Source organism: Myxocyprinus asiaticus, chromosome 24 (genome assembly GCF_019703515.2).
Source record: "Myxocyprinus asiaticus isolate MX2 ecotype Aquarium Trade chromosome 24, UBuf_Myxa_2, whole genome shotgun sequence".
NCBI classification, from domain to species: domain Eukaryota; kingdom Metazoa; phylum Chordata; class Actinopteri; order Cypriniformes; family Catostomidae; genus Myxocyprinus; species Myxocyprinus asiaticus.
This window is the reverse complement of record NC_059367.1, coordinates 40,624,596-40,637,901: the sequence shown is the minus strand read 5'-3', so window position 1 is coordinate 40,637,901 and position 13,306 is coordinate 40,624,596. Positions and strand designations below refer to the sequence as shown.

General features: G+C 35.5%; 1 protein-coding gene across 1 annotated transcript in view; it reads left to right on the top strand.

The window, feature by feature from the left end:
* Positions 1–5,625: 5,625 nt before the first annotated feature.
* Positions 5,626–13,306, top strand: part of LOC127414448 (histone-lysine N-methyltransferase PRDM16-like) — a 273,823-nt gene continuing 266,142 nt past the window's right edge. Inside the window, exon 1 of the mRNA XM_051652471.1 lies at positions 5,626–5,764. Coding sequence (XP_051508431.1) covers positions 5,728–5,764 — 37 coding nt within the window. The 5' untranslated portion in view covers positions 5,626–5,727. The remainder of the gene's footprint in view (positions 5,765–13,306) is intronic.

Genomic DNA, 13,306 nt, shown 5'->3' with positions numbered 1-13,306 from the left:
CGGTTTCTTCCGGCGCAATTAATCACACCTGGTTATAAAGATGGCGTAATGAAACCGGGTGAATCACTGAAGTCTAATTAATGTAACATGCATATGCCCGCTTATGGCTTATAATTCACGTATCATTTGCAGAGGCTGCAGCTGGTTACGCCGTTGATATTTATAAAAGAATCATTCAGTAGAATTACTGAGCACACAAAATCTACTGTACATATTTCGCATTTTATTTTTACTCAGTAAAATACATTTATACCGACAGTATCAGACTTGTTACGCTCATGCAAATGTTGATCTTGATCATTGTGACGCAAAATCACATATTACTGTTAAAAAAATAAATAAAAGCATTGAGAAAACACAACCTTAACGTTACATATGTTCTAGAGAGATCAGATTGGAAACAAGCATAGGCCTACAAAATTGTTATGTAAAATGCCATATCAAAATCAAAGTTGATAAAAAAAAATGTTATATCGTTGTCATATGTGTATTATATGTGCGTTATAAAATGTTGTAGGTTGTTTGTGTGGGTTTTGTTGGTGTAGGTTAAGTAAAAATTATGTTTGTAGGTTATGTAGGCTATGCATTAGGTTATTTTGCATATTATATGTGTAGATTATGTGTGCATTATGAGTAGATAATGTGTTTATAGGCTATATGTGCTTGATGAAGCCTATATGGCGCACGTCCTTTGCTTATACTTTGAACGTGGGAGGACGGCGAAAAAAAAATAAAAAAAATAAAAAAATAAAACGCTGTCTAGGATTAGCGGTCAGATTTCCTATTTCCCATACACTCCCAAGGTCTTGAACCCAATTAATGGCTAATAATTACCCAGGGAACTTAACTGCAGCGCTTTCATTAGCTGTGGTAGCCTACACAGAGCAGGAGAGCCTTACATTATAAGAGCTCATAGCTACTTAAGAAGTCTGACCACTGAATTATGATCAACGAAATGTGCAGTAAAACATAGCAATGCATGTATTAAATAATACATGTAGGCATATATATATATATATATATATATATATATATATATATATATATATATATATATATGTATGTATGTGTGTGTGTGTGTGTGTGTGTGTGTGTGTGTGTGTGTGTGTGTGTGTGTGTGTGTGTGTGATTATTATTATTAGTATTATTATTAGTATTATTATGTTTTAACTATTTGAAATAAAACTGATTAGATGGAAAAGATAAGTGTATATATATATATAATTGTTTCACATTGTAGATTGGCGATTGTGTCTAGAGTTCATGTGCAATCTGTAAAACAGCTTTTGTAAGTGCTCTTGGATTTGTTTTCTATTAGTCCGCCACACCTCTCAACGCTGAAAGTATTTACGGCAACCTCCTCTTTTGTCTTCTTTGAGAATGTTTTGTTACATTGAGTACCTGTACCAATTCTCTGATTTCTCCGTGTCTCCCTCGCACACACACTCTATGTGGGACTCTATAGAAGTGTGTCTGTTCGTGTGCGATGGAGAGAGAGGGAAAGAGGGAACTTGCCTGAAGCCCCGTCACCTTGAAGTTGTGTTTACTTTGCCATTAAATCCACTGTTTTAGCATGTAAAGATCAGAGCGCTGCCGTAGTTGTCGCAGCAAGTCGGTTTTTTCCATGTATTCCGACCGTGGCCACAACTGGTTGGATATCATTCCACATATTGAGTGTGGTGAGATCCTATCAGTGCGTAACATATAAGCCGAGCCCTTTCCTACCATGAATAAAGATTCGGTTTCACTTGCTTTGGACTAACGTACAACAATGGAGACATACTTATCTTTTCCATCTAATCAATTTTATTTCAAATAGTTAAAACATAATCATCATCATCATCATCATCATCATCATCATCATCATAACGATAATAATAATAATAATACTAATAATAATTATAATAATAATGTATTATTATTATTATTATTATTATTATTATTATTATTGCTGTATTTTTATATTCTTGTTATTTATTGTTCTTATTAGTTGACGTTTTTTATTTCTGTTTTTTATTTAGTTTTGTTAATTTCTGTTTTATATTTGTACTTGTTATTTATTGTTTTTATTTTATTATTATTAGTAGTAGTAGTAGTAGTAATAGTAGGCTATTAGGCTATTTTTTGTAATAGCCTAATGTTGGCACATATAAATGCACGGTCAAATCAGACACTGTGTGCCGAGTAATGACGGCTTAATTTACTTTTGCATCAAAAAGTGACCATAAAATCAAATTAGAGATAACTTCCTTATTTTGTAAAAAAAAAAAAAAACAAAAACAAAAACAAACAAACAAACAAAAAAAAAAAAAAAACAATATATATATATATATATATATATATATATATATATATATATATATATATATATATATATATATATATATATATATATATATTCTGTATATTTAATTAAAATAAATAAATAATTAAATAAATAATAGTAATAATAATAATAATAATAATAATAATAATAATAATAATAAATAAAAATAAAGAGATCTGCAGCCACCTCTGTCTATAGCGAACGGACACAAAGACAACGAGACATTAATATGATTTTTATTTTGTACTTACATGAAAAATGAAAATACACACATAAACACATACTTGGTCAAAATGAAGTATTAGATATGTGGTATATATATATATATATATATATATATATATATATATATATATATATATATATATATATATATATATATACATATGAATAAATATAGGCCTAAATAAATAAAGATATTTATATGAATATAATACGAACTACAATAATATTAAAAATATAAAAATAATAAAATAGAAATAATATATTCAAACTCTTTGCAATGCGCAAGTCTCTTGGATCCTTAAGATGACAAAAACTCCATCTGAAAGTGGATGTTACTGAGGACTGGTATGTAGAACACCTCTCTTCCGGGGTCTGGGCCAGCATCCCTCCCTTCCTGTGCTAAACCACAGGAAAATGGCAACAATCTGGAAAGAAAATAGTTCAAATGCGTGGTTACATAGCCGTCACGTTTCCAGGAGCTCGTAAAAAGGCAGACGTTTAAATGACGCAGAAAACTATTCCCCAGTGAGCTAGTGATGAGAAGCAACACTTTTCTTTACAAGTGCAATTACAGTTAAATGCCTTTAAAAAGGTGTCGCTCCGTATGAAATCATTTGTCCAGCCAAATGCGTGAGAGAGATTTTCATTTGAATTGTTTCATAAGGTTGAGTAAATGGCAAGCTAAAATAAATACACTGTTTTATATGGATCTGCATCAAGTCATCTCGAGATAAAATATAAGGTGGATTAGACTACAGCAGTATCTTTTGGTCAAACATCCTTTGAGCCTTAGAAAGAAAAAGCATTCGATGCCATCTCCTCCTCAAGAAAATACAACACTGTATTCCGATGACGCTTTCTCGACATGTACTAGTGAGGGGTTATTCTATATCACATAACCACTTTAATGACAAAACATGAGTCGTATCTAGTGGATAGGTCTTGACAAGAGAACGCTTTACCAATAACTCGTTTAAGATGGAGTGAATCAATAAACCAATAAATGTCATTTGTCAGTGGGAGGCTTAGTAACAAGATCACTTCTTCCTTCAGAGCAGGTAACAGGAGGTTTGATCACTTTAAATGGAAGTATTAAACGTGTTTTTGTCCTATTAGTTTATTGTGACCTCTTTAATCCGCCCAGAAGATTATCCAAATAAAGTGTGGAATTGTTCATCAATAAATAGGCTGGAATAATTTGAGGATTTGTTTGGATTAAACCCAAAATGCAGCAATTTGCCCTCTCATTCTGAGAGTAGATAATTACGCATACATAAAGATGGAGTTAAGTGCGTCATAAAGCCAATTACAATAAATAAAAGCTACATTTCATAAGCATTGTTTTATGCATAGCCTACTTCACAATATGGTGCTCATGAATGTTTAAGAATTAATGCTAAGAGAGCAGCTCATCCTGCTAAGTGTCTTCACCAATATAGACAGAAGTGAGTATATAGAGTTCATTAGGAATATATATATATATATGTAATAAAAATAAAAATAAAAATATCCCATATATATGTTAGGTTCTTTTCCTTAAAGGGGAATGTAAAAATAAATAAATATTTGTTTATTTGTTTATATATTTATATTGTAAATCTCACGCTCAGATCAAATTCAATACATCTGAGCGTCCTGCACTATGCGAGAAATATAATAATAATAATAATAATAATAATGACAAAAATACTTGAACGGTCAAAACCTTAGAGGACCTCATCTTTCAAAATGGGAAAAAGTATTTCAGCAATTATTTTGAATCTTTTTATTTAAGAAATAGCACATGCATATTTAGGGTCCATTTGAGTTAGAAACGCTCTAATCAGGTTAATTTCCGACTGTAACAGTCCACATAGTGACTCGCTATCTTTGGATGCGTTTTTAACAGGACCGATGTTCATGCCAATTGCACAAAATAGCTGCGCATGTTTACTATTGCATCCTTGGCTTAGACTGAATTCTGACAGTACGCTTACAACCTTACACTGGCCATTAAAATGCAAATACACTGCAGATGCAAACAAGGCTGTAGAGCGTAGCCCTAGGTTACTCTGTTACACGTACAACATACAAATGAACAGAATCATACTTACGTGAGCGAATCGGTTGCCTTGTCGCTCGGTGCTTGATTCATTTACCTGTACATAAACTGTCACGAATTGGCTGATGTGCGAAACCTAAACTGTACTGATCGTGCATTGCTTCAAGAGAGAGTTTACATGCATATCTTCTCACTGCAGATACAACACATGCACTCGTACATATTTCCACGGTTTTGTCCTCACACAAACACAAACACACACACACACTCACTCTCTCACACACACATATGTACCTACATGTACGCAAGGAGCTGCTGGCCGTCTGAGTCAAGCGCGCGGTGACTCGGGTGCTCTCAATGGCAACTTTGAAACTGAACACACCTTTTACCTATTTATAGAGCGCGCCTAAATTAATAATAGACTATATAATATATAAAACACACACCAATGTTGCTAGCCTGCATCAGGCGTGGACACAGAGGCGTTCCCAATTAAAATATCGTAACATGATAGATTTAATGTTAAAATGAGTTAAAAATGCACAGAAAACTTTCATTCAATTTTATTTTTTATAAATGTTAGCAACATTAATAATAATAATAATAATAATAATAATAATTATTATTATTATTATTATTATTATTATTAAAAAGGGATATGATTTAATACCAATTTCATGTTTACACTCACATTTTTTGGAACAATCTTTACATGATTTAAGAGGGTTGCATATTGGGTGCATGAAAAGTTCCTGATCACCTTGCATATTAGGGCAGCGACCTTGACCCCATCCAGGATTCAGTGGCCAGTGTCGTACCGGATTCCGCAGGTCTCTGAAAAATACCACTTATTCCTCTAAAAGCGCTCGAGAAGGGGAGGTGGCGGAGATCCGAGATGTTGCTGAGCGAGTGGAGGAGGAGGGAAAGAGATAAGTGATCTAAAGGAGACACGATAGGACAAAAAGTGATGATGATGAATACATTGGAAAGTTTTTTGGCCCTGACTAGGGTGTCAGATTGAATGGCCTGTGCGCATGTGCGAAGGTGTCCAAACTGACAATGCTCGTGAGATGAAGATAGCGCTGCTGCTGCTTCTGAGCTCAAGGAGGACGCGAGGAATCTACAAGCCGACAAGATGAGATCCAAGGCGAGGGCGAGAAAACTGGCCAAAAGTAGGTCCTTATTGCACTTCTTTCGCTCCACAGAGGCCACGCGGTACTTTGAACATTTGCACAGGTCACCAATGTGTCATTTTCATTGATCAGTTCCTGCTGAGAACGCGTCTTTGTCCGGGTGCACTTCTTTTTAGCACTCGATTGCATTGAAATAGCTCAAACTCTCCGTGATCCGCGCGTGCACCCTTTAAACCAGATGCTGCCGTAGTGCGCTCGTTCAGAAGTTTCATATGTGATGGTGCTTTTGTTGAAATGTTCAGGAAAGCATTGCCATGCCATGTCCTTTCACTCTCTTGTTTTAAGTCGGGAAACCGTAGAGAATTGTTCCACGAAAGTTAGCGAAGAGTTGTCGAAAGGGATAGTAACTTTTTTTTATTGAGTGGTTCCAGGTCTTGTGAAATAATATTCCTGCTTGTTGAAATAGTGGGCGCTCTAGCACTGCTCATGGACGCCAGTATACGCACACAGAGAGTGTAGAGATCTCAAGAGCTTTCTGCCTGACCACTGGGTGCCACAGAAGGAGGAATACGAAACAAAATGTTTTGCAGACAATTCTTCGAATAGTCTTATATTAGGAGGTTGCACTTATGAATCCTGTTCCTTTGGTGTCGACGTTTGTTTCTTCATCTGCGAATGGCAAAGCAAACAAGCCATATTCAAGGAAAATATAGTGAGCTGTTTTCTGGCTATTTTCTGTGTAGTTCTCCTCTGGACTCTGGTTTTGTGTTTGAGTATTGTTTGTATGGCTTTCATTTGTTCCGACTTGGTTGTGATAGGTAGGATTTTCTTAAATATGCACGGATACTCACGGGAATTATTATTGTAAAGCGATTGTGCGTCACATTGTCAGAACTTTTGCATGCCATTATAATATTTTGTAAATAATTTTGCAATGCAGACATATTCATTACTTGTGCAGAGAATCAATGATCTAGAAAAGCCTTACTTTGTTAATGTAGGCTGCATATTTATTGACATAAATAAAACAATGTAGCCCATATATAAACCTCTACAATGTGCTTAAATATTTGTTTGCATATGAAAATGATAATGTACAAATGGTATATATATATATATAGCATGAGAAACCACTGTAACAATTCTGCTCATCGTTTATGTTTCAGAATATAAGATGCGGCATTTATTTCAGTAATAAGACATCTGAAGATAGGAAGTAAAGCACGCGTGGGCCTGATGACCTGTTGATTCAGATTACATGGAGAACACGGATTGTTTTTGGACAGAATTGTGAGCCTCGATATTTTCCCAAACTTTGGTATGACATGAGGTTTTTTTTTTATTATTTATTTATTTTTTAATTATTATATATATATATATATATATATATATATATATATATATATATATATATATATATATATATATATATATATAATTTTTTTTGTTTGTTTTTTTTTTTTTTTTTTTTTTTTTTTTGCGATGACCAGTCTTCCGAAAGTCATTATTAACAAGCCAGACTTGTCATTCTTCGGGTTTTGTTGTTGGTCTTTCATTATTAATTCACCTTTGTGATGGAGGTCAGTGTAGTGAAAAGCAAAAGACTTCTCTGTTATTTAGATCCAAAGTAGCCTAATTATTTGTGCAGCTCTCGTGGCGAATATAGTTATATATATATATATATATATATATATATATATATATATATATATATATATATATATATATATATTGTGGAAGGCCTGATCACAATACTTAAAATACATGCGCTCATTAAAAATTACTAATATATTCTATCCGTTGCCTTTGATGTATAACTTCATCTCATAGCGTTGCTTGGACAATTAGTGTTGTGTTCTATCGGTTTCATATTTGAAATATTGACTTAACTGCATTGAACCCATGTGCGATATCATTAAGCCAAGAGGTTATTAGAGTTTAGGGGTACCCGTGTTCAGAATAAGTTTAAATGCTTATGAATGCATGGGTTGAACATGATGTTTCATATTGATCTGAGGTCATTTTAATGGTGAAGAGAGGAGCGTATACAGTGTGTTTAAAATATTTGAAGTAATCATGCTCATCCTAAATATAATCCTCATTATTATTATTATTATTATTATTATTATTATTATTATTATTATTATACAGTTAGTAGCATTATAAATACCTATAATAATAATAATAATAATAATAATAATAATAATAATAATAAAGTCTCTCATGTCTTTTTAAATATGTCCGACGTATTTAAAAACGCAATTTATGTACAAACATTAGGCCTGCAGTATATACAAAAACATATGTAATACATTATTATTATTATTATTATTATTATTATTATTATTATTATATACTTAACAATTTGACAACCTACCTACTGAAATCTACTAATTACCCAAAAATGATCAGGTATGGCCGAAGAGCCTCTTAAATATGATAAATGCCACACAGACGTTTTATGAAACACCGTCGGTCAGTGATTTTAATTATTATGTCATACCACGATTAAATAAAATAACACTGCCATCACTGTATTTAATTAAACTATTTTATAATACGTTAATGTAGGGATCAAACCACCATCTGGCGGCTAGATCCTCTGCCAAGGACGGGTGAACGAATCAAGTGGCCATAAACGCAGGTAGCTGACATGAGTTGCAGTCATATTATTAGGCCTTTCATTTTCAACGACTGTTCTCTGCTTTCTGATCGTAAATGTATAATATGTGGCTTATTTACATCCACTGAATCACTTTGCTCAAACTATGATAGAGGCTTGTTATCACACTAGCTGAAGACATTTCAAAGAGAAATCAGCTTGTTCGTTGCGCACAGGTAGCTTAATGTTTCTAGGTCTGATGCAGGCTCACTTAATTAAAGCCTTTTTAAACTATACTCAAAAAACGATTTTTATTTGCGTGTTATTTTGACAATATTATTGGAATATGAATTATTTTGAAGTGCAGTCCTGTACTGGAGCCAACCAATAGGAAACTCAGATGAGGCCAAGCTTTACAGAATCTATTGTCATGATCAGTGTCGAAGGACATTTTCCATAGGCCAGTATGCAAACAGTAAATGACGTCACTTAATACATATATTTTGTCCAAACATTCATAAGAAAGCATGAACGAATACAGAAAGGAACTGATAAAAATATATATTGACTAACATAGATTGTCTTAAAAATGTATATATTTATTTGTTTATTTAACCACCACATTCAAACCTATTTAATCTAAATGTTGAGGATGCACATAAGCAAAAATAATAATAATACTAAAAAATAAAAAAATCCTATGTTCTATTTGAGGGCAAAGCATTTTATAATTCTTACTTTTTGAATCAGACATTTCTTATTGAATGTGGACTTTCATTCATTGCTGTTTACATTATGATGCTGTGTTTAAAGAGAAAAACAATAGGAGAAATAAAATAAAATAAAATAGCAATGGATAAAAAAAAAGTTCTTGTGCAGCCGTGTTGTTTTGATAGAGGTAATAAAATCAAGCCATAGCTGTGTAAAGCAACAATGGCCATCAGACATAGCCTGTCAGCACTCAAAACGAAACTTTTACAAGCAAAATGGCTGACATTTAGCATCTAGCTAGCTGAATATGTGCACAGCATGTTTTCACACATGAGAGCTAGTGAGCGGATTAATGGTGCGTGAGCCATTAGAGACTGTGTAACTCCTCACACACAATCTCTGAGATGTAAGTTTTTCTTTGATAAGAAGTTCCTGTTAAAAGCCAAATGAAAGTCCTGCTTGGAGAAATTGTGACAAAACCATCTGAAAACTGCATGTGCATTTTTTGTGCTCAAGAATATAAAAGCACACACACAGGTGAGCATACTCTGTCATAATGAAGAAGTTTAAATTTATATTTCATACTGTTTCAATTAGCTCGACTATTGCATGCATACACATACATTCATCTGCCTTGGTAGCATGCGGGGCAGCCTTTGACCAGACGACCTGCTTAGTTAACCCCAATCTTCAGCGAGAGGAAAGGTTGATGGGTGGCGCAAGGAACGCAGGCAGAACTGGCACAGTTCTCTGTCACGAGTGACTGCCCACCTGAGCTCAGTTCACTGTGCGAATCGCCCTGTGCTTCTCAAAGGTGAGGCTCTCAAACTCAACCTTGCTCACAGCTGCCACATGTCATGCATTCTACTTTGTGTTTCTTTGCAGTATTGCGCTGCTATTGTTTAACTTGTGGCACCTTTTTATGACATCACAGTGACTCGCTCAGGTGGGAGGGACTTTTATGCGTGTGTCTAAACACTGTTTCAGCTGTTCTCTCATGCACTGGAGCTGCACACCCTTTTTTTCTTTTTTCCTTTTCTTGGTTTACCCAATTGTAGGAAAAGTCTAAGACTATCGCTTTTGAGAGCAAGTTTTGGCAGTCTTATGTGCATGCCTTAAAGATGACTTGAGTGTCTTGCTGTGTTTCCTCCCAGCAAAACATATTTTATTTGTTTCTCAACCTTTTTTCTTTTTTTTTTAAGATGAATTTACACATATGAACCGGCCCCTATGCCGGGGAGCAGAGGGGGTGCAGTAGGGAAAGACAGCCATTACAGAACTGTTAAAGCCATGTCTACGAGAGAGACGCGCTTATCATGTTACAGCCTATGCTGTCTGCAACTCCTTGGCCATAGAAGGGGATGTACTGGACATTTTCTTAAAGGGAATTGTAGCTCAATATTGGCGCTTGCTATGAATGTTGCCCTTAATCTACAACTGAACAGTTATTATAGGGGTATTTGGTTATTATTATTTGTTTTGGATCATTAAATAAAAGAGAATGTTTGCTTTTACGTTTTGTATTATATGCACTGAGCATATTTTTGTCTCTTTCGAGCACTCATGAACAGAATCAGAGGCCTTTTTAAAAATATTTTATTTTATCAATACAACCCAGGATAATTCTGTATGTTCATTTAATTAAAATAAAAATGAAACAGGTTTTGCATTTGGTGGAAATGAACAACATTAACACAAACAAGGATCAAGTAAGCATTATATAAATCCTGATTTGGGACTTTATATAATCTTGATAAGAGCAAACAAACATTGGTTTCATTTCTGCCATAAAACAATCCCTTCAAAATTAAACGTCTTCGACATGAGTGAAAGTAAAAGCTCATTTGCTGGAGTTGGTCAATACTGAACAAGGAAAACTTGCTTTGTACACCCACTGGGAAGGTCTGTGAGAAATAATTAACCCTGCATCATGTGTTCAGGGTTGCTAATTTTAGGCTGTAAAATGTCTAGGTGTTGTAACTCCTGCCCAGAAAGTCCCAGGAATGTTTCCATTCAACGTTCTGAGGCAACCAGCTGTGCGAGTTCTGCATTTTAATAACAAGCCAAATTAATATTGTTATGGACAGTCAACACTGCAAGCTGTGCAAAATGTTTGGACAACCCCACTTGTGCTAAATCGAAGAATATTTTGTAGCTGGACAGGGGTAGTAGGATGCAATATTTTTGGGGGCTTTAGGCCTGTTGAGCTTTAGGGCATGTTGAACTTTAGGGTGGTTTTATGGTGGGCAACTAGTTGGTAACTAGTTTCTTTGTGAGACCGGGGTGAGGGGGTCCCACTTGATCGCGTTTTGGTGCTGGCACTGGTGCTGGTTTCTTTTTGATTTTGGATGTTCATATACTGTACGTACAGTGAACCTAATCGTGCTCAGAAATGTGTTGCCAATATTTCTGCCGACAACAGAATTTCCTCCCAATCTACAAATCTTTCTCTGTAGCAAGTACTGTATAGCTACATAATTCCCCCTTGGAAGTTAACACATTTCCTATATGAAGCTGGTGGTTTTGGGCATCTGTTGGGATTTTTAGAGTGCCCCCCCCCCCCCTACACACACACACACACACACACACACACACACACACACAGACACACAGACACACACACACACACAGGTAATTCCGTAATTCCCTGCTGAAGTTCCCATTAATCCATATATCTACCTTAGGCTGTTTGGAGAGGCCTTGATGTTGCATGCTTTTAGTGATAAGAGAGTGGATGTCATTCCCCTGTGGGCCAGTTGAGCAGAGCATTACCGCTCGCCGCTCACTTTCAACTTTACTAGCGAGCACATTTTCAAAGGGCCCGACCCAAACATTTATCTTTTTTACCCATCTTCTGTCCTCCATCTTTTGTCATTACATAGAAGATGGGCAACTCTCTCTCATTAAGATGGTAGGAAGTGGTAAAGTGCATCTGAGAGGGAATAACTCGTTTTGTACTTTAGAGATAGAGTGCTCAGATTTGCTTTGATAAAGATGCCTTTCATGTTCCTAAAGACCACTGTCATCCCATCATAATTTTTCATAATTGGATGGTACGGTTTGGGTATGCTGGGATTCACTGTAATTGAACCATCATTATCCAGTGAGTTTCGCAGGGTAAGGCAGCCTATGTTTGCTTAAAGATTAACTTTTTCTTTGTACACACGAGTGGGGGTGGGATCGTGTGGGGTGTACTAGATGAATACTCTTGCTTATTGCATCTTCGACTATTTTTGCCCATGAAAATTGCTTAATTACGTGAATGGTTGTTTCTCTTTGCTCTGCATCGCAACTCAATTAGCCCATCTCCCTGGCTGCAATTTGTTTTCATAAAAAACGAGAGTCGGCATGCTGATTATGAAGCTTGTGCTCTCAAGGGTGAGGCGGCACTATTGGTGTGTTAAATTTCATTAACTACAGTGCGGCTGTAGTATGTGGTAACATCTTACTGAATTGGTATCAGCCTGAATTCATACAACAAAAGTAATTTTTAAGCGTCAGATCAAGTAGAAATAGCTGCTTAAGGTAATTAAGGTCCATTTAAAAAAAATAATTGTAATAATAATGATAAAAACAATGTGATTTACACAAGTAATATGTTTTTGTTGTGTTGTTTCAGAGGATTGGGGATATTTTCATGTTATCTTTACTGTCATTGGTGCAAGATTTAGACTGTGTGGCATATGGGTGTTTTCTCTTTGGTCAAAAGAAAAAAAATACTAAACCCTTTGTCAGATTGTTAGTGAAACACTGAGAAGGGGTTTTTAGGGAGTCAGCAAAACATTTCAAGATGGGCTATTAACTTAAATCTCAAGCGGCGATTTGCCTGTCCGTGAAAGAGCAGGCTCTCTCCAGTGAGGCTCCGGTTCCAGCGTAATGATGAGGTTGAGTGTGAAAATATTGAATTGCAAAAACATCCAGTGTGTGAGCTTGTGTGAATGTGCCTTTCAGCACTGCTCCAGCGCTAAACTCGCAGTGTCTGAGTGATGGACAACAAATGGCATTTTGTGCTGGGCAGACGCCCCATCTCTGGCAGTCAAGCTGAGGGGCCGTTATCAGCCGTTCATCTGACCTCGGGATATTTCACCGCCTCTGTCAGCCATCTGACGCTGCAGTCTGACGCTTCCTAACAAATGAAATAGAAACCTGAATGTGGCTTTTTGTTAGTCAAAGGCAAGCATGACTTCAGTTGGTTTTATATCAGACAATTAGAAGTTCAAGTTTTTCTGTTCAATTTTTGTCAGGACATCCTTGAATTAAAGGATTTG